Here is a 23,834-nt window from a genome sequence, read left to right on the forward strand (position 1 = left end):
GCAAGTCAGAATACAGTGACATGATACGTTCAGTGTGCTGAATGGGAAAAATCTGCAGTCAAGAATACTTTTTCCAGCAAGGCTGTCATTCAGAATAAAAGGAGAGATAAAGAGTTTCCCAAACAAAAACTAAAGGAGTTCATGACCACTACACCAGATTTGTTAGAAATATTAAAGGGGACCCCTTGAGTGGGAAACAAAGACCAAAAGCAACAAAAACTAGAATGGAACAGAGAAAATCTCCAGAAACAACAACAAAACAAGTAATACAATGGCACTAAACTCATATCTATCAATAATCACTCTGAATATAAATGGACTAAACACTCCAGTCAAAAGACAAAAGGATGTCAAATGGTTAAAATAAACAAGACCCATCTATATATTGCCAACAAGAGACCCATTTTAGACCTAAAGACACCACCAGATTAAAAGTGAGGGAATGGAGAATCATCTATCATGCTAATGGATGTCAAAAGAAAGCCAGAGTATTGAGGCATCTGGGTGGCACAGTCAGTTAAGCATCCAACTTTGAGTCAGGTCACAATCTCATGGTACATGATTTCAAGCCCCACATCGGGCTCTGCACTGATAGTGCAGAGCCTGCTTGGGATTCTCCCTCTCTCTCTCTCTGCCCCTCCTCAAAACAAATAAATAAAAGCTTAAAAAAAAAAAAAAAGAAATCCAGAGTATCAATAGCTCTATCGGACAAACTAGATTTTACACCAAAGACTGTAACAAGAAATGAAGAAGGACACTAGATCATAATAAAAGGGACTATCCAACAAGAAAATCTAACAACTGTAAATATTTATGTCCCCAACTTCAAAACACCCAAATATATAAAACAGTAACAAACATAAAGGAAATCATTGATAATAATATAATAATAGTAGGTGACTTTCATATCCCACTTACATCAATTGACAGGTCATCTAAGCAAAAAGTCAACAAGGAAGCAATGGCTTTGAATGACACACTAGACCAGGTGGGACGTAAGAGATATACTCAGAACATTTTATCCTAAAGCAGCAAAATATACATTCTTTTCAAGTGCACATGGGATTCTATAGATAATATACTAGGTCACAAATCAGGCTTCAACAAGTACAAAAAAGACTGAGATCATAAACGTATTTCTTCTAACCAAAATGCTATGAAACCGGAAGTCAACCATAAGAAAACATTTGGAAAGACTCACAAATAACATGGAGGTTAAAGAACATCCTACTCAAGAATGAATGGGTCAACCAGGAAATTAAAGAAGAAATAAAAAATGAAATGAAATGAAAACACAAAACCTTTGGGGTGCAGAAAAAGTGGTCATAAGAGAGAAGTATATAGCAACATAGGTCTACCTCAAGAAGCAAGAAAAATCTCAAACAATCTAACTGTACACCTAAAGAAGCTAGAAAAAGAACAAATGAAGTCTAAAGCCAACAGAAAAAGGGAAATAATAAAGATTAGAGTAGAAATAAATGATATAACAACAACAACAACAACAACAACAACAACAACACAGAACAGATCAATGAGATCAGGAGCTTGTTCTTTGAAAAAAATTAATAAAATTAATAATCCCCTAGCCAGATTTATCAAAGAAAGAGAAATAGAGAGAGAGAGAGAGAGAGAGAGGACTCAAATACATAAAATCACAAATGAGAGAGGAGAAATAACAACGAAAAATTATATGCCACCAAACCAGACAATCTGGAAGAAATGGATAAATTCCTAGAAATGTATAAACAACCAAAACTGAAACAGATAAGAAATAGAAAACTTGAACAGATTGATAACCAGCCAAGATATCGAATCAGTAATCAAAAATCTCACAACAAACAAAAGTCTAGGGCCAGATATCTTCACAGGGGAGTTCTACCAAACATTTAAAGAAGAGTTAACACCTATTCGCTCACGCTATTCAAAAAAATAAAAATGGAAGGAAAACTTCCAAATTCATTCTATGAAGACAGCATTACTGTGATTCTAAAACCAAAGACCCCAATTAAAAACAAAACAAAACAAAACAAAACATTACAGGCCAATATCCCTGATGAACATGGATGCAAAAATTCTCAACACAATACTAGCAAATAAAATCCAACAGTACATTAAAAGAATAATTCACCATGATCAAGTGGTATTTATTCCGGGGTTGCAAGGGTAGTTCAATATTCACAAATCAATGCGATACACCACATTAATTAAACAAAAGATAAGAGCATATGATCCTCTCAATAGATGCAGAAGAAGCATTTGACAAAGTACAACATCCATTCATGATAATTACCCTCAACAGAGTAGGGAGAGAGGGAACATACCTCAACATAATAAAGTTCATGTATGAAAAACCCACAGCTAATACCATCCTCACTGGGCAAAAGCTGAGATCCTTTCCTCAACATTCAGGAACAAGACAGGGATGTCCACTCTCCGCACTATTATCTAACATAGTACTGGAAGTCCTGGCCTCAGCAATCAGACAACACAAAGAAATAAAAGGCATCCAGATCAGCAAGGAAGAAGTCAAACCTTCACTATTTGCAGATGAAATGATACTTGATATAGAAAACCCAAAAGACTCCACCAAAAAACTGCTAGAACTGATACACGAATTCAGTAAAGTCACAGGATACAAAATCAATGTACAGAAGTCTGTTGCATTTCTATCGGCCAATAATGAAGCAGCAGAAAGATAAATCAAGGAATCAATACCATTTACCATTGCACCAAAACCCATAAGATACCTAGCAATAAACCCAACCAAAGAGGTAAACTATCTGTATGCTGAAAACTATAGAAAGCTTATGAAAGAAACTGAAGAGGACACAAAGAAAAGGAAAAACATTCCAGGCTCACGAATTAGAAGAACCAAATATTGTTAAGATGTCTACATTACCCAAATCAATCTACACATTTAATTCAACCTCTATCAAAACGCCACAATGCTATGAAACTTGAAATCAACCACAGGAAAAAGTCTGGAAAACCTCCAAAATCATGGAGGTTAAAGAACACCCTACTAAAGAATGAATGGGTCAACCAGGCAATTAGAGAAAAAATTTAAAAATGTATGGAAAAAAAAGTGAAAATGAAAATACAACAATCCAAACGCTTTGGGATGCAGCAAAGGCAGTCCTGAGAGGAAAATACATTGCAATCCAGGCCTATCTCAAGAAACAAGAAAAATCCCAAATACAAAATCTAACAGCACACCTAAAGGAAATAGAAGCAGAAGAGCAAAGACACCCCAAATCCAGCATAAGAAGAGAAATAATAAAGATCAGAGCAGAAATAAACAATATAGAATCTAAAAAAACTGTAGAGCAGATCAATGAAACCAAAAGTTGGTTTTTTGAAAAAATAAACAAAATTGATAAACCTTTAGCCAGGCTTCTCAAAAAGAAAAGGGAGATGACCCACATAGATAAAATCATGAATGAAAATGGAATTATTACAACCAATCCCTCAGAAATACAAGCAATTATCAGGGAATATTATGAAAAATTATTTGCCAACAAACTGGACAACCTGGAAGAAATAGACAAATTCCTAAGCACCCACACACTCCCAAAACTCAAACAGGAATAAGTAGAAAACTTGAACAGACCCATAACCAGCAAAGAAATTGAATCAGTTATCCAAAATCTCCCAAGAAATAAGAGTCCAGGACCAGATGGCTTCCCTGGGGAATTTTACCAGACATTTAAAGCAGAGATAATACCTATCCTTCTCAAGCTATTCCAAAAAATAGAAAGGGAAGAAAAACTTCCAGACTCATTCTATGAAGCCAGTATTACCTTGATTCCTAAACCAGACAGAGACCCAGCAAAAAAAGAGAACTACAGGCCAATATCCCTGATGAATATGGATGCAAAAATTCACAACAAGATACTAGCAAATTGAATTCAACAGCATATAAAAAGAATTATTCACCATGAGCAAGTGGGATTCATTCCTGGGCGGCAGGGCTGGTTCAACATTCGCAAATCAATCAATGTGATACATCACATTAATAAAAGAAAAGAACCATATGATCCTGTCAATTGATGCAGAAAAAGAATTTGACAAAATTCAGCATCCTTTCTTTTTTTTTTTTTAATTTTTTTCAACATTTATTTATTTTTGGGACAGAGAGAGACAGAGCATGAATGGGGGAGGGGCAGAGAGAGAGGGAGACACAGAATCGGAAACAGGCTCCAGGCTCTGAGCCATCAGCCCAGAGCCTGACGCGGGGCTCGAACTCCCGGACCGCGAGATCGTGACCTGGCTGAAGTCGGACGCTTAACCGACTGCGCCACCCAGGCGCCCCTCAGCATCCTTTCTTAATAAAAACCCTCGAGAAAGTCAGGACAGAAGGAACATACTTAAACATCATAAAAGCCATTTATGAAAAGCCCACAGCTAATATCATCCTCAATGGGAAAAACTAAGAGCTTTCCCCTGAGATCAGTAACAAGACATCAGGAACAAGGATGTCCACTCTCACCACTGTTGTTTAACACAGGGTTGGAAGTGCTAGCATCAGCAATCAGACAACAAAAGGAAATCAAAGTCATCAAAATTGGCAAAGATGAGGGGCGCCTGGGTGGCGCAGTTGGTTAAGCGTCCGACTTCAGCCAGGTCACGATCTCACGGTCCGTGAGTTCGAGCCCCGCGTCAGGCTCTGGGCTGATGGCTCGGAGCCTGGAGCCTGTTTCCGATTCTGTGTCTCCCTCTCTCTCTGCCCCTCCCCCGTTCATGCTCTGTCTCTCTCTGTCCCAAAAATAAATAAAAAACGTTGAAAAAAATTTTTTTTTTAAAAATTGGCAAAGATGAAGTCAAGCTTTCACTTTTTGCAGATGACATGATATTATATATGGAAAACCCAACAGACTCCACCAAAAGTCTGCTAGAACTGATACATGACACAAAATCAATGTACAGAAGTCAGTTGCATTCTTATACACTAACAATGAAGCAACACAAAGACAAATAAAGAAACTGATCCCATTCACAACTGCACCAAGAATCATAAAATACCTAGGAATAAACCAAACCAAAGATGTAAAAGATCTGTATGCTGAAAACTATAGAAACCCTATGAAGGAAATTGAAAAAAACATAAAGAAATGGAAAAACATTCTGTGCTCATGGATTGAAAGAATAAATATTGTTAAAATGTCAATACTACCCAAAGCTATCTACACATTCAATGCAATCCCAATCAAAATTGCACCAGCATTCTTCTCGAAGCTAGAACAAGCAATCCTCAAATTTGTATGGAATCACAAAAGACCCCGACTAGCCAAAGTAATTTTGAGGAAGACCAAAGCGGGAGGCATCACAATCCCAGACTTTAGCCTCTACTACAAAGCTGTAATCATCAAGACAGCATGGTACTGGCACAAAAACAGACACATAGACCAATGGAATAGAATAGAAACCCCAGAATTAGACCCACAAACGTATGGCCAACTCATCTTTGACAAAGCAGGAAAGAATATCCAAAGAAAAAAAGACAGTCTCTTTAACAAATGGTGCTGGGAGAACTGGACAGCAACATGCATAACGATGAAACTAGACCACTTTCTTACACCATACACAAAAATAAACTCAAAATGGATAGAGGACCTGAATGTGAGACACGAAACCATCAAAACCCTAGAGGAGAAAGCAGGAAAAAACCTCTCTGACCTCAGCTGCAGCAATTTCTTACTTGACATATCTCCAAAGGCAAGGGAATTAAAAGCAAAAATGAACTATTGGGACCTCATGAAGATAAAAAGCTTCTGCACTGCAAAGGAAACAACCAACAAAACTAAAAGGCAACCAACGGAATGGGAAAAGATATTTGCAAATGACATATTGGACAAAGGGCTAGTATCCAAAATCTATAAAGAGCTCACCAAACTCCACACCCGAAAAACAAATAATCCAGTGAAGAAATGGGCAGAAGACACGAATAGACACTTCTCTAAAGACAACATCCAGGTGGCCAACAGGCACATGAAAAGATGCTCAACATCGCTCCTCATCAGGGAAATACAAATCAAAACCACATTCAGATATCACCTCACGCCAGTCAGAGTGGCTAAAATGAACAAAACAGGAGACTATAGATGCTGGAGAGGATGTGGAGAAATGGGAACCCTCTTGCACTGTTGGTGGGAATACAAACTGGTGCAGCCGCTCTGGAAAACAGTGTGGAGGTTCCTCAAAAAATTAAAAATAGATCTACCCTATGACCCAGCAATAGCACTGCTAGGAATTGACCCAAGGGATACAGGAGTGCTGATGCATAGGGACACTTGTACCCCAATGTTTGTAGCAGCACTTTCAACAATAGCCAAATTATGGAAAGAGCCTAAATGTCCATCAACGGATGAATGGATAAAGAAATTGTGGTTTATATACACAATGGAATACTATGTGGCAATGAGAAAGAATGAAATGTGGCCTTTTGTAGCAATGTGGATGGAACTGGAGAGTGTTATGCTAAGTGAAATAAGTCATACAGAGAAAGAAAGATACCATATGTTTTCACTCCTATGTGGATCCTGAGAAACTTAACAGAAGACCATGGGGGAGGGGAAGGAAAAAAAAAAGGTTAGAAAGGGAGAGAGCCAAAATAAGAGACTCTTAAAAACTGAGAATCAACTGAAGGTTGATGGGGGGGTGGGAGGGTAGATGAGGGGTATTGAGGAGGGCACCTGTTGGGATAGGCACTGGGTGTTGTATGGAAACCAATTTGACAATAAATTTCATATTAAAAAATAAAAATAAAAATACCACCACCATTTTTCACAGAGCTAGAACAATCCTAAAATTTGTATGGAACCACAAAAGACTCCAAACAGCAAAGCATTCTTGAAAACGAAAGGCAAAGCTGGAGACATCACAATTCTGGACTTCAAATTATATTACAAAGCTGTAGTGATCAAGACAGTCTGGTACTGACACAAAAACAGATACACAGATCAATGGAACAGCATATAAAATGCAGAAATGAACCCACAACTGTAACAAAGCAGGAAAGAATATCCAATGAAAAAGACATTATCTGCAACAAATGGTGTTGGGAAAACTGGACAGTGACACGGAGAAAAATGAAACTGAAAACTGGACCACTTTCTTACATCATACACAGAAATAAACTCAAAATAGCTGAAAGACCTAAATCCTAGAGAAGAACACAGCAGCAACCTCTTTGACCTTGGCCACAGCAACTTCTTACTAGATATGTCTCCTGAGGCAAGGGAAACAAAAGCAAACATGAACTTTTGGGACTTGATCTAGATAAAAAGCTTCTGCACAAAGAAGGAAACAATCAACAAAACTTTAAGGCAACTGATGGAATGGGAGAAGATATTTGTGAATGACATATCAGATAAAGGGTTAGTATCTAAAACATATAAAGAATTTATAAAACTCAACACTCAAAAACCAAATAATATAATGGGCAGAAAGACATGAATAGACATTCTTCCAAAGAAGCCATCCAGATGGCTAACAGACACATGAAAAGATGCTCAACATCACTCATCATCAGGGAAATACAAATCAAAACTACAATTAGATATCATCTCACACCTGTCAGAATGGCTAAAATAAAAAACACAGGAAACAACAAGTGTTGACAAGAATGTGGGCAGAGAAAGGGGAGCCCTCTTACACTGTTGGTGGGACTGAAACAAGTGCAACCACTCTGGAAAATAGTATGGAGGCTCCTCAAAAAGTTAAAAACAGAACTACCTTATGACCCAGCAATTGCACTACTAGGTATTTACCCAAAGGATACGAAAATACTGATTCAAAGTGATGCATGTACATCAATGTTTATAGCAGCATTATTAATAGCCAAATTATGGAAAGAGCCCATATGTCCATTAACTGATGAATAAAGAAGATGTACATATATACACTGGAATACTACTCAGCCATCAAAAGGAATGAAATCTTGCCATTTTTCAATGATGTGGATTGAGCTAGAGAGTATTATGCTAAGTGAGATCAGTCCAAGAAAGACAAATACCACATGACTTCACACATGTGGAATTTAAGAAACAAAACAGATGAACATAGGGGGAAAAAAATGAGAGAGAGGCAAACATAAAACAGACTCTTCGGGAGCCTGGGTGGCTCACTTGGTTAAGCACCCAACTCTTGATTTTGGCTCAGGTCATGATCTCACGGTTGTGAGATCAAGCCCCACAAGATTCTCCCCCTTCCTCTCCCTCTGCCCCTCCCCTGCTGGTATGCACACTCTCTTTCTCCCTCAAAAAAGAAAAACAAATAAATAAATAAACCAGACTTGTAACTATAAAGAACTGAGGATTACTGGAGGGGAGATGGGCAGGGGTATGGGTTTACATTGGTGATAGGTATTAAGGGGGACACTTGTGATGAGAATGGGTGTTGCATGTAAGTGATAAATCACTAAATTCTACACCTGGCACTAATAGTATATTGTATGTTAACTAAAATTGAAATAAAAACTTGAAAAAGAAAAAAAATGAGGGAGAAGGAAATGATTTTGAACTTTATATATGCAAATTAATAGTATATACAAAATGTCCACTGTATAAAAAAGAAAAGAGCTTCAGAGACATAGACAAATCTACAATTATAGTTGGAGATATCAGCATCTGTTTCTTAATAATTGATACAATAAATAGATCCCCCAAAACAATAAAGATATATATATATAGACACTATCAATCAACCTGAATTGACATTCATGGAAAATTCAATTCCACAACAGCAAAATACACATTGTTTTCAAACATACATGGAACATTTACAAGAAAGATCATATTCTGGGCCATAAAAATGAGTCAATAAAGCTAAAAGGATCCATATTAGACAATATGTGTCCTTGATCACTATGAAATTAGAGATCTCTACAGAAAGATATCTAGAAAGTTTCCAAATACTGGAAACTAAATAACAAAAAATAGCCCATATGTCAAAGAATAAATTAAAAAGGAAATCAGAAAGTAGTTTTAACATTTTTGATTGGAAAAGGAAACACAACATATCAAAAATTGTGAAATATAGCTAAAGCATTACTCAGAGGGAAATTTATAGCACTACAATGACTATATTAAAAAAAAAAAGTCTCAAATGAATGATCTCAGCTTCTCTCCTCACAACCTGAAAAAAGAGAAAACTAAGTACAGAGTAATCAGAAGAAGGAAAAAGGGAGAGGAAGAAGGAGAGGGAGAGGAAAACCAAGAAACAGACTTCAACTACAGAGAACAAACTGATGGTTACCAGAAGGAAGATGGGTAGTGAGTGGGTTGGGTTAAATGGGTAATGGATATAAAGGAGTGCACTTGTTGTGATGAGCACTGGATGGTGTGTGTGCAAGTGTTGAATCACTAAATTCCACACCCAAAATTAATGTTACACTGTATGTTAACTGGAATTGAAATTAAAAACTTGTAAGGGAAAAAATAACAAATAAATAAATATTCAATAAAAAAAAAAGACTGATAAAAGTAGAAATCCATGAAATGGAGAACATGAAAAAGAAATCAATTAAATCAAACAATGGTTTCTTGAGAAGACCAATAAATTTGATAACCTCTAGTCAGAATGACTAACAAAAAAGAGAGAGGCACCTGGGTTGCTCAGTTGGTTAAGCAACCAACTCTTGATTTTGACTCAAGTCATGATCTCACAGTTCATGAGATCCAGCTCCTTCTTGGGCTCTGCACTGACAGTGTGAAACCTATTCGGGATTCTCTCTTGCCCTCTCTCTGTTCCTCCCCTGCTTGCATGCATGTGCATACTTGGTTGCTCTTACTCTCTCTCTCAAAATAAATAAACTTTAAAAAACCAAGGAAAAAGAGAATATTTAATTACCAACATCAAGAATAAGTGAGGGGGAGCACCTGGGTGGTTCAGTTGGTTGAGCCTCATACTACTGATTTCGGCTCAGGTTGTGATCTCACAGTTCATGAAATCTGGCCCCTCCTTGGCCTCTGCACCAACAGCAAGGAACCTGCTTAGAATTCTCTCTCACCCTCTCTCTCTGCCCTCCTCTGCTCACCTGCACACGTGCTCTCTCTCTCAAAATAAATAAACTTCAAAAAATAAAGAGTAAGAGAGGTATATCATGCAAACTTTAGAAATATAAAAAGGACAGGGGCGCCTGGGTGGCTCAGTCCGTTAAGCGTCCGACTTCAGCTCAGGTCACAATCTCGCAGTCTGTGAGTTCAAGCCCTGCGTCGGGTTCTGGGCTGATGGCTCAGAGCCTGGAGCCTGCTTCCGATTCTGTGTCTCCCTCTCTCTCTGCCCCTCCCCCGTTCATACTCTGTCTCTCTCTGTCTCAAAAATAAATAAACGTTGGGGCGCCTGGGTGGCGCAGTCGGTTAAGCGTCCGACTTCGGCCAGGTCACGATCTCGCGGTCCGTGAGTTCCAGCCCCGCATCAGGCTCTGGGCTGATGGCTCAGAGCCTGGAGCCTGTTTCCAATTCTGTGTCTCCCTCTCTCTCTGCCCCTCCCCCGTTCATGCTCTGTCTCTCTCTGTCCCAAAAATAAATAAACGTTGAAAAAAAAATTTTAAAAAAAAAAATAATAAATAAATAAACGTTAAAAAAAAATTAAAAAAAAAAGAAATATAAAAAGGACAGTAAGGAGGTTATTGAACAGCGTAATGAGGGTTATGAAGTAAGGAGGTTATGTACAAGTAAGGAGGTTATGTACAAGGAGGTTATGTACAAGGTTATGTACAAGTAAGGAGGTTATGAACAACGTTAATGCCAATACATTCAACAAGTTGGGTGAAATGACAAATTATTTGAAAGACACAATCTACCAAAGCTCATACAAGAAACAGGTAACCTGAATAGCACCATATCTATTTAAGAAGTTGACTTTATAGTCAAAAACCTTCCTAGAAAAAAAAAAGTCCAGGTTCTAATGGCTTCATTTGTGACCTCTACCAAACATTTAAGATAGAAATAATACCAGTTCTACACAAACTGTACCAGAAAGTTAGAGGAGGGAAAGCTTCCAAACTCCTGTTATGAATGTAACTAATTTGGTTTCAGACATCAGTTGTTTTAGGTTACTTCCCAGTTGTATATATTAAATTATAAGGTATTTCAACTATTTAAGGAAACTTCTTATTCTGTGCCTGGCCAACAGCCAAAACATTTCCATCCATCAGATAATGTTTTTATTATAAATGAACCTAAAGAGGTTATCTCTACAATATGGAAAGACTCCTGAAACATAGATTAATTAGATTTCAGTGGATTTGCAAATTAATCAATTTTAAATCAAACTCTACTGATGTACAAGATTCTTTTCTTTTTAAAGCATATGAGCAAAAATATGCATGTATTTCATTAAAGTAAATATTTTTCTGTTCACTTTAACAGAAGAATAAAAACCATATATGATTTTCCTTACAGGATGTGCCTATAAGCACTAAGTATTTAAATCTGAAAAATATTCAAAGACGTTTCATCTTAAAGTTTAAGCGTATTTGAAGGCTAATCAAACTTCACATAATGTTCACTTTTAAGAAGCACCTATCTCTTTGGATCTAATATAAATTTTATCTAGTTATTTATTAAATATTATAATCTAATTTTTAAAAAATTATATATAAAACTAATACTTAATGAAAATATGCCAATTCTCCAACTAAGAATCTTAATTTTACTATAACATAGAAAATTAAGAAAAAAATGTTTCCTTTAAAAAGGCATAAACATGCTCCAGATATTAATAATGAAGTACTTTTCCAAAACTTTTTTTTAAAGTTGGTTTATTTATTTTGAGAGAGAGAAGGGGAGCAAGTGGGAGAGGGGCAAGGAGAGAGGTAGAGAGAGAATTCCAAGCACACTCCATGTTCAGCACAGAGCTAGACCCAGGGCTCAATCTCACAACAGAGAAAACACGCTACAAGATCACAACCTAAGCCAATATCAAAGAGTCAGATACTTACCCACTGAGCCACCCAGGTGCCCTCCAAAACATTTTGATACTTTTTTATTATTATATCACATTAAGACAAGTTATATCACATAAAATATAGTAACATAATATATAATATATACATAGATACATACCGTGTCTTGCTTTGGAATCTGGACTAAAACAGAAAGAAGCTGCTCTGTATCAAGAAATCTTGATATAACTGAAACAAGAAACATGTGCATTTAAACTTTGTGTTATGCAAATTTTTGACTGTGCAGGGAGTCAGTGCCCCTAACCCCCATGTTATTCAAGGGCCAACTGTATATCTATGTCTGTCTATATCCATAACTATATCTATATCTATATGTGTCTGTCTATCTATCTATCTATCTATCTATCTATCTATCTATCTATCGCATGTTCTTTATCCAACATCCGTTGACACTTAGGTTGTTTCCATATCTTGGTATTATAAATAAAATTGTAATCAACAACGACAAAAAAATTTTAAAAAAACTTTGTGTTACAGTTCAAAATATAAAGTATTTATATAAAGTATTATCCTCAAATAATAAAACAGAACAGTTCTATCTACATACATTATGTGTTTTAATTGTCTTTACCTATCTTACATGTCAGGAATAAAACAATAAATTCTAATGATCTTTTCTTAATTTTATTAGTTATAATCCGTCTTCAAATCTGACACTATTGATTACCCTTTCCTTCTAAAAACTACACTTCTCTGGCTTTTAGATGCTAATTATAAATTTCTTTTCACCTTTTTGATCTCTAACTTTTCTTCCTGATACTTAAGATTAGTTTGTTTAAAAACTCAGTTCAACCACTAACCATGTCACCTAACAGAATTTACCTACCTTCTCTGAACTTTGGTTGTTCTTATTTTTAAAATGTGGATTGTAACATCTACCTCCTATGGTTGTTGTGAGGATTAAAGGAGATAATATGTGTAAAGTTCCTTGCACATACCCGAGCTCAAAACTGTTCTTTTGCTTTTTTCAACTCACTTTCCAGCTTAAAATATTCTATAAAAGTAACTGTATGATAACTGTAATCTATCCCTTTTAAATATCTCCAGTTTTTTTTAAACCTTTCCATTTAACATACAGACTTTTTAATGAACTCATTTCCTCATACTTAAAATACAGTGAACTATAGTAACTCTTTCTTAATAACTCATGATTATTATCATCACTGAAACATATGACCTTAGAGCTTTTGTGTAGACTTCTTATTGATACTTTCACAAAGTGGCTCCAACCTGTTACACTTAAAGAAAACAAAAAGACAAAAACTGTACATTGCTTTCTTCCTGTTCAAGTTGTCAGGTATCTTGTGATAGTTTTCAATTGCCTACCTCTAGAACTCTGACCCTTTCGAATCTGCTGCTTCTAATTACTTATGTTAAAACTATGTTTAAGAAGTAAGAGTAAATAGACTGAGCATGCTACTGTTATTACTGTTCAATAAAACATAATACTATTATGACATTTTACATGTGATTCCACTAATCAGACTCTTAAACCCTCATATGGATTGGCCTTATTCTTTTTTGGTCTTTTCTTCTTCCCTTCCCTAAATCTACCATAACAACCAGGCTAATATTTCTAAAATAAAGGTTTGGTCACATTACTCTCCTGGTTCAGAATCATCAGCTCCCTACTACTTGCAGGAAAAAAAAAAAACAAATTTCTTAGCATTACATAAAAGCCCTTCATAAGCTAGCCCCAATCCTCATTTCCTGCTATTCCTCAAGGCTTCAAATTGTAAGTAACCACCGGCCATGCCTTAAACACATCAAACTCTTTCATATCAACTGCAAATATAACTGCAGAAGCTTATGGTAACTCTATCTTCCCTCAGTTCCTAGAAAAGCAAGTGTACCCTAGAAAGTAATGACCGCTCAAGATCACAGCCAATAGCAGATATTTATCTCCGCCACTACATTCACAAAAACATTTTTGTCGCCCTATGTGCATCAGCATACCTTGCACAGGTATGTTTCCTTTGTCTTAATTACCATTTCTAGGCCTCTCTTGTTGTCAAAATCCTACCCATTCCTTTAATATAGAACTGAAGTATTATCTTTGGATCCTGGATTCTGTCTTTATCCCAGCTCACTCTTCTGTGTTCCCATAAAATAATACTCAATTATTATTGCATTGATTGCATTGTATCAATTATTTATTTAGAATTCTCCTCCTCTAACAGGAGTATAAGATCCTTGAGGACAGAAACTTATAGCTTAATCCTCCACGTTTTTATCCCTAATACCTATAAAATGCCTAAATAAAGTAAGTACTAGGTCATTGTTGTTTTAATGAGATTCAGATTCTCCTATTTTAATAAAGTATAAAAACTACCCTCCCGGGGCACCTGGGTGGCTCAGTCAGTTAAGTATCTGACTTCGGCTCAGGTCACGATCTCTTGGTTGGTGAGTCTGAGCTCTGTTTTGGGCTGTGTGCTGACAACTCAGAGACTGAAGCCTGCTCTGGATTGTGTCTCCCTCTCTCTGCCCCTCCCCACTCACACTCTGTCTCTCTCTTTCTCTCAAAAATAAACAAAAACAAACAAACAAACCTACCCTCCCACTTTGCTCTCTGTTCTTGCTCCCATACTTTACTGTATGTTAAGATAAATTATAAACTGTCAAGATATAGAAAACATAGAAGTGTTTTACATATGTAGATGCAAATTTTAAAACTTTCAGGTATAAGAAATTATAAAGCCTAGGGCCCCTAGGTGGTTCAGTCAGTTAAGCATCTGACTCTTGATTTTGGCTCAGGTCATGATCTCAGTTTGTGAGTTCAAGCATTGCATCAGGCTCTGTGCTGACAGTGCAGAGTCTGCTTGGGATTCTCTCTCCCTCTCTCTCTCTCTCTCTGCCCCTTCCTGCTTGAGCTCTTTCTCTCTCAAAATAAATAAATAAACATTTAAAAAGTTTTTTAGAGGCTCTCTCGAGGGGAAGATGGCGGCGTAGGAGGACGCTGGGCTCACCGCGCGTCCTGCTGATCACTTAGATTCCACCTACACCTGCCTAAATAACCCAGAAAACCGCCAGAGGATTAGCAGAACAGAGTCGCCAGACCCAAGCGCAGACGAGAGGCCCACGGAAGAGGGTAGGAAGGGCGGCGAGGCGGTGCGTGCTCCACGGACTGGCGGGAGGGAGCCGGGGCAGAGAGGCGGCTCGCCGGCCAAGCAGAGTCCCTGAGTCTGGCTTGCAAAAGCGGAGGGGCCTGACGGACTGTGTTCCGACAGCAAGCGCGACTTAGCGTCTGGGAGGTCATAAGTTAACAGCTCTGCTCGGAAAGCGGGAAGGCTGGAGGACAAAGGGAGGGAGAGCTGCGGAGCCTCCCGGACGACAGAGCTCAGTTTGGTGGGGAACAAAGGCGCTCACCAGCGCCATCTCCCCTGCCCATCCCCCAGCCAAAATCCCAAAGGGAACCGGTTCCTGCCAGGGAAATTGCTCGCTCCGCGCAAACACCCAACTCTGTGCTTCTGCGGAGCCAAACCTCTGGCAGCAGATCTGACTCCCTCCCGATGCCACAGGGCCCCTCCTGAAGTGGATCACCTAATGAGAAGAGAGCTAAGCTTGCCCCTCCTGCCCCTGTGCACTTTGCCTACCCACCCCAGCTAATACGCCAGATCCCCAGCATCACAAGCCTGGCAGTGTGCAAGTAGCCCAGATGGGCCACGCCACCCCACAGTGAATCCCGCCCCTAGGAGAGGGGAAGAGAAGGCACACACCAGTCTGACTGTGGCCCCAGTGGTGGGCTGGGGGCAGACATCAGGTCGGACTGCGGCCCCGCCCACCAACTCCAGTTATACACCACAGCACAGGGGAAGTGCCCTGCAGGTCCTCACCACACCAGGGACTATCCAAAATGACCAAGCGGAAGAATTCCCCTCAGAAGAATCTCCAGGAAATAACAACAGCTAATGAGCTGATCAAAAAGGATTTAAATAATATAACAGAAAGTGAATTTAGAATAATAGTCATAAAATTAATCGCTGGGCTGGAAAACAGTATACAGGACAGCAGAGAATCTCTTGCTACAGAGATCAAGGGACTAAGGAACAGTCACGAGGAGCTGAAAAACGCTTTAAATGAAATGCAAAACAAAATGGAAACCACCACGGCTCGGATGGAAGAGGCAGAGGAGAGAATAGGTGAACTAGAAGATAAAGTTATGGAAAAAGAGGAAGCTGAGAAAAAGAGAGATAAAAAAATCCAGGAGTATGAGGGGAAAATTAGAGAACTAAGTGATACACTAAAAAGAAATAATATACGCATAATTGGTATCCCAGAGGAGGAAGAGAGAGGGAAAGGTGCTGAAGGGGTACTTGAAGAAATAATAGCTGAGAACTTCCCTGAACTGGGGAAGGAAAAAGGCATTGAAATCCAAGAGGCACAGAGAACTCCCTTCAGACGTAACTTGAATCGATCTTCTGCACGGCATATCATAGTGAAACTGGCAAAATACAAGGATAAAGAGAAAATTCTGAAAGCAGCAAGGGGTAAACGTGCCCTCACATATAAAGGGAGACCTATAAGACTCGTGACTGATCTCTCTTTTGAAACTTGGCAGGCCAGAAAGAATTGGCACGAGATTTTCAGGGTGCTAGACAGAAAAAATATGCAGCCGAGAATCCTTTATCCAGCAAGTCTGTCATTTAGAATAGAAGGAGAGATAAAGGTCTTCCCAAACAAACAAAAACTGAAGGAATTTGTCACCACTAAACCAGCCCTACAAGAGATCCTAAGGGGGATCCTGTGAGACAAAGTACCAGAGACATCACTACAAGCATGAAACCTACGTGCATCACAATGACACTAAACCCATATCTTTCTATAATAACACTGAATGTAAATGGACTAAATGCGCCAACCAAAAGACATAGGGTATCAGAATGGATAAAAAAACAAGACCCATCTATTTGCTGTCTACAAGAGACTCAATTTAGACCTGAGGACACCTTTAGATTCAGAGTGAGGGGATGGAGAACTATTTATCATGCTACTGGAAGCCAAAAGAAAGCTGGAGTAGCCATACTTATATCAGACAAACTAAACTTTAAATTAAAGGCTGTAACAAGAGATGAAGAAGGACATTATATAATAGTTACAGGGTCTACCCATCAGGAAGAGCTAACAATTATAAATGTCTATGCGCTGAATATGGGAGCCGTCAAATATATAAAACAAATACTCACAAACATAAGCAACCTTATTGATAAGAATGTGGTAACTGCTGGGGACTTTAACACCCCACTTACAGAAATGGATAGATCATCTAGACACACGGTCAATAAAGAAACAAGGGCCCTGAATGAGACATTGGATCAGATGGACTTGACAGATATATTTAGAACTCTGCATCCCAAAGCAACAGAATATACTTTCTTCTCGAGTGCACATGGAACATTCTCCAAGATAGATCATATACTGGGTCACAAAACAGCCCTTCATAAGTTTACAAGAATTGAAATTATACCATGCATACTTTCAGACCACAATGCTATGAAGCTTGAAATCAACCACAGGAAAAAGTCTGGAAAACCTCCAAAAGCATGGAGGTTAAAGAACACCCTACTAACGAATGAGTGGGTCAACCAGGCAATTAGAGAAGAAATCAAAAAATATATGGAAACAAACGAAAATGAAAATACAACAATCCAAACGCTTTGGGATGCAGCAAAGGCAGTCCTGAGAGGAAAATACATTGCAATCCAGGCCTATCTCAAGAAACAAGAAAAATCCCAAATACAAAATCTAACAGCACACCTAAAGGAAATAGAAGCAGAACAGCAAAGGCAGCCTAAACCCAGCAGAAGAAGAGAAATAATAAAGATCAGAGCAGAAATAAACAATATAGAATCTAAAAAAACTGTAGAGCAGATCAACGAAACCAAGAGTTGGTTTTTTGAAAAAATAAACAAAATTGACAAACCTCTAGCCAGGCTTCTCAAAAAGAAAAGGGAGATGACCCACATAGATAAAATCATGAATGAAAATGGAATTATTACAACCAATCCCTCAGAGATACAAACAATTATCAGGGAATTCTATGAAAAATTATATGCCAACAAATTGGACAATCTGGAAGAAATGGACAAATTCCTGAACACCCACACTCTTCCAAAACTCAATCAGGAGGAAATAGAAAGCTTGAACAGACCCATAACCAGCGAAGAAATTGAATCGGTTATCAAAAATCTCCCAACAAATAAGAGTCCAGGACCAGATGGCTTCCCAGGGGAGTTCTACCAGACGTTTAAAGCAGAGATAATACCTATCCTTCTCAAGCTATTCCAAGAAATAGAAAGGGAAGGAAAACTTCCAGACTCATTCTATGAAGCCAGTATTACTTTGATTCCTAAACCAGACAGAGACCCAGTTAAAAAAAGAGAACTACAGGCCAATATCCCTGATGAATATGGATGCCAAAATTCTCAATAAGATACTAGCAAATCGAATTCAATAGCATATAAAAAGAATTATTCACCATGATCAAGTGGGATTCATTCCTGGGATGCAGGGCTGGTTCAACATTCGCAAATCAATCAACGTGATACATCACATTAACAAAAAAAAAGAGAAGAACCATATGATCCTGTCAATCGATGCAGAAAAGGCCTTTGACAAAATCCAGCACCCTTTCTTAATAAAAACCCTTGAGAAAGTCGGGATAGAAGGAACATACTTAAAGATCATAAAAGCCATTTATGAAAAGCCCACAGCTAACATTATCCTCAATGGGGAAAAACTGAGAGCTTTTTCCCTGAGATCAGGAACACGACAGGGATGCCCACTCTCACCGCTGTTGTTTAACATAGTGCTGGAAGTTCTAGCATCAGCAATCAGACAACAAAAGGAAATCAAAGGCATCCAAATTGGCAAAGATGAAGTCAAGCTTTCGCTTTTTGCAGATGACATGATATTATACATGGAAAATCCGACAGACTCCACCAAAAGTCTGCTAGAACTGATACATGAATTCAGCAAAGTTGCAGGATACAAAATCAATGTACAGAAATCAGTTGCATTCTTATACACTAACAATGAAGCAACAGAAAGACAAATAAAGAAACTGATCCCATTCACAATTGCACCAAGAAGCATAAAATACCTAGGAATAAATCTAACCAAAGATGTAAAGGATCTGTATGCTGAAAACTATAGAAAGCTTATGAAGGTAATTGAAGAAGATTTAAAGAAATGGAAAGACATTCCCTGCTCATGGATTGGAAAAATAAATATTGTCAAAATGTCAATACTACCCAAAGCTATCTACACATTCAATGCAATCCCAATCAAAATTGCACCAGCATTCTTCTCGAAACTAGAACAAGCAATCCTAAAATTCATATGGAACCACAAAAGGCCCCAAATAGCCAAAGGAATTTTGAAGAAGAAGACCAAAGCAGGAGGCATCACAATCCCAGACTTTAGCCTCTACTACAAAGCTGTCATCATCAAGACAGCATGGTATTGGCACAAAAACAGACACACAGACCAATGGAATAGAATAGAAACCCCAGAACTAGACCCACAAACGTATGGCCAACTCATCTTTGACAAAGCAGGAAAGAACATCCAATGGAAAAAAGACAGCCTCTTTAACAAATGGTGCTGGGAGAACTGGACAGCAACATGCAGAAGGTTGAAACTAGACCACTTTCTCACACCATTTACAAAAATAAACTCAAAATGGATAAAGGACCTAAATGTGAGACAGGAAACCATCAAAACCTTAGAGGAGAAAGCAGGAAAAGACCTCTCTGACCTCAGCCGTAGCAATCTCTTACTCGACACATCCCCAAAGGCAAGGGAATTAAAAGCAAAAGTGAATTACTGGGACCTTATGCAGATAAAAAGCTTCTGCACAGCAAAGGAAACAACCAACAAAACTAAAAGGCAACCAACGGAATGGGAAAAGATATTTGCAAATGACATATCGGACAAAGGGCTAGTATCCAAAATCTATAAAGAGCTCACCAAACTCCACACCCGAAAAACAAATAACCCAGTGAAGAAATGGGCAGAAAACATGAATAGACACTTCTCTAAAGAAGACATCCAGATGGCCAACCATCACATGAAAAGATGTTCAGCATCGCTCCTTATCAGGGAAATACAAATCAAAACCACACTCAGGTATCACCTCACGCCAGTCAGAGTGGCCAAAATGAACAAATCAGGAGACTATAGATGCTGGAGAGGATGTGGAGAAATGGGAACCCTCTTGCACTGTTGGTGGGAATGCAAATTGGTGCAGCCGCTCTGGAAAGCAGTGTGGAGGTTCCTCAGAAAATTAAAAATAGACCTACCCTATGACCCAGCAATAGCACTGCTAGGAATTTATCCAAGGGATACAGGAGTACTGATGCATAGGGGCACTTGTACCCCAATGTTCATAGCAGCACTCTCAACAATAGCCAAATTATGGAAAGAGCCTAAATGTCCATCAACTGATGAATGGATAAAGAAATTGTGGTAGGGGCGCCTGGGTGGCGCAGTCGGTTAAGCGTCCGACTTCAGCCAGGTCACGATCTCGCGGTCCGTGAGTTTGAGCCCCGCGTCAGGCTCTGGCCTGATGGCTCAGAGCCTGGAGCCTGTTTCCAATTCTGTGTCTCCCTCTCTCTCTGCCCCTCCCCCGTTCATGCTCTGTCTCTCTCTGTCCCAAAAATAAATAAACGTTGAAAAAAAAAAATTTAAAAAAAAAAGAAATTGTGGTATATATACACAATGGAATACTACGTGGCAATGAGAAAAAATGAAATATGGCCTTTTGTAGCAACGTGGATGGAACTGGAGAGTGTAATGCTAAGTGAAATAAGCCATACAGAGAAAGACAGATACCATATGGTTTCACTCTTATGTGGATCCTGAGAAACTTAACAGGAACCCATGGGGGAGGGGAAGGAAAAAAAAAAAAAAAAGAGGTTAGAGTGGGAGAGAGCCAAAGCATAAGAGACTGTTAAAAACTGAGAACAAACTGAGGGTTGATGGGGGGTGGGAGGGAGGGGAGGGTGGGTGATGGGTATTGAGGAGGGCACCTTTTGGGATGAGCACTGGGTGTTGTATGGAAACCAATTTGTCAATAAATTTCATATATATATAAAAAAAATAAGCAAACTCTAAAAAAAATTTCCAATTATAATTGGGCCAATTTTCAATCTTTAATAAATTATTCATTTTTCCTAAAAAAAAAAATAAAAAAAATAAAATAAAAAGTTTTTTAGAAATAGTAAAAAAAAATGAAATTAAAGCTTAAAATATATCAAAATTAAAGTTTCAAACAAAGAAAATTCAAGTTTTTCATTAATATCCTATAAAACACAATCTTGGAAACAACAGAATACAATTTTCAACAAGTTCAACAATAAATCAATAGTTTAACAAATATTAACACCTGTTATATCCTAGCTTCTAATGGGAATCCTCCAATAAAACATGCACTTACAATCCAGTAAGGTAAGTGACAAAATAAGATACTACATAACGAGATGTAGAAAAAATGCCTAGCACAGACTTGAGGAGTCAGAAAGGCTTCTAGCATAAGTGACATCTAACCTGGAATGGTAAAAGATGAACTGTAGTTAGCTAAGGATTGCTTGGGAGGAGAGGTCGCAAGCTATGGAGAAGGAAAATTCTAGGCAAAGAGTACAGAGTACCAAGCTTGAACCATGAGAGAGGATCTGTTCAAGTAACTAAAAAAGGTCAATTATACTAAAAGGCAGAATGCAAAATGAGGAGTAGCAAGAGATGCTGTGGGAGATGACAGGGAAAAAGTAATATAGAAGAGTCTGGACTTTATACCAAAAGTAATGAGAAGAGATTGAATAATTTTATGTAAGTGGGTTATGTGGTACCCCCAAAGATGTCCATATCCTAATTGTTGGAACGCGCAAATATGTTACCTAGTAAACAAAACTTTGAAGATGGAATTAAGTTAAGCATCTTGAAATAGATTATTCTGGATTTTTATTGGCTCTTAAGTAATCACAAGAGTCCTTATAAGACAGAGGCAGTAGGATCAGTTAGAAAAAGAAGATACAAGGACAGAAGCAGAGGTCAGAAAGTAGAAAAGATACTATACGTATGGCTTTTAAGATGGAGAAAGTCCAATGAACCGAGGAATAGTATACAGCCTCCAGAAACTGGAAAAGGTAAGGAAACACATTGGCCCATAGAACCTCCAGAAGGAATGTGAACTGCTAACATTGATTTTAGCCCAACAGAACTGATTTCTGACTTCCAGAACTCTAAGAAAATAAATTCATGTTATTATAAGCCACTAAATTTGTGGTAATTTGTTATACCAACAATAAAAATCAAAACAGAGTAATATGCTAAGAATTATATTTTCAAAATCTCATTCAGGCTGCAGTATAGAGAACAGACTATAAAAAGAAATACTGGAGGAGAGAGATCAAACACAAGGCTGTTACAATAAATCAAAAAATATATAAATGGTAGCCCAGGCTGGAGCTGCAGCACTGGGAATAGAAGCCAAGGCATTCAAAAGATATATAGGAAGGAGACTTTGCAGAATTTGATGATTGATTTCAGGGAAGAGAAGAGTTAAGAATGACTTCCTGGTATCTGTCGTGGTAGAGAGGCTGGATGTATAACTCTTCACTGAAATAAGGAAGAATGATTTAGAAAGGAGGATGGCACAGTTTGGACACAATGAATTTGAAATGATTGAGAAAGATCTAATAAGTGTTCAGTAGACAATAAGATATATGGGGCTAAAAGTCTGTAGAGATGTCTGGGCATGAAATGTACATTTGGAAGTCACGACTATGTGAATGATAATTATAAAACTAATTATAAAACATTGATTTTGGCTCAGATCATGATCCCAGAATTATGGGATTGAGCCCTGTGTCAGGCTCCACGAGCCCTGTGTCAGGCTCCACGTTTAGCATGGAGCCTGGGGTTCTCTCTCTCTCTCTCCCTCTTCCTTCCCCTCTGCTCACCTTATCTTTCTCTTCTTCTAATTTATAGGCTAACTTGAAAGACAAATTTTCCACACTCGCTATCTTCTCTTAACTACATTTCAATCTGCTACAGTCTTGTTTCTGTGCTGTGTGAGATTCCTCTAGTCAAGGTTACTGTAGTAGATATTCCTGGTTCTTTGTCAAGATCCTCTTGGGTCTCTTTTATCTTTCTGTGTACCCCTTGTCTTGCTCTGCATGGCTTTTGCTTCTGCTGGCCCACACCTGGAGTCTTTTTGGAGTCCTGCCCCTAGACTGTTACAGCACTTTGCTCTCAAGCAGAGGGCCAAAAGCGCCCTGCACTCCTTAAGTCACTAAATGAAGTGGGAGTGTGAAAGCCCCACTCTGAAAACCCAAAATGCAACTTAATGTCCAGAAGTATCAGTTGGAGTTACCTTATTTAGGATGTTGCCTGAAATTATACTTTTGCTTGGCTTTTCTCCCCTTCCCTGTCTTTTTCTCCTTTCCTGTTTTCTCTTACAAGCACATTCTTATTAATAAATCATTTTCACATCAATCCTCATATCAGGATCTGCTTCTGAAGAACCCAGCCTAAGACAGTCATCCACAGGTTCACCATTGTTAAGTTTAATGGACACATATTAGTTCTATTTGAACTCCAATTAAGATGATACTACTAAATATCTCTCCTTATTGAATTACTGCCTTTCTTTATAGTAATTTTCTTCATACTTCTTTGTATTTTCCTTCTTTTTTTTAGCTCTGAAACTTATTTCTTTAAAAATTTACACATGGGGTACTTGGCTGACTCAGTTGGTGGAACATGTAATTCTTGATCTTGGGGTTGTGGCATTTTCCCAATGCCTTCTAGATTTTCATGTATCACTTCAGTTTAGACTACCAGAACACCAGGTGGGATGGCTAGGATG

General features: G+C 38.2%; 1 protein-coding gene across 1 annotated transcript in view; it reads right to left on the reverse strand.

Moving 5' to 3' along the window:
- Nucleotides 1–23,834, reverse strand: part of MSH4 (mutS homolog 4) — a 95,777-nt gene that overhangs the window by 51,626 nt on the left and 20,317 nt on the right. The window contains exon 8 of the mRNA XM_047082623.1: nucleotides 12,069–12,136. Within this exon, the coding sequence (XP_046938579.1) occupies nucleotides 12,069–12,136 (68 nt within the window). The remainder of the gene's footprint in view (nucleotides 1–12,068; nucleotides 12,137–23,834) is intronic.

This window comes from Lynx rufus, unplaced genomic scaffold, assembly GCF_022079265.1.
Source record: "Lynx rufus isolate CCGP_SWC_20201006 ecotype Redwood Valley unplaced genomic scaffold, mLynRuf1.p SCAF_2, whole genome shotgun sequence".
Lineage (NCBI taxonomy): Eukaryota > Metazoa > Chordata > Mammalia > Carnivora > Felidae > Lynx > Lynx rufus.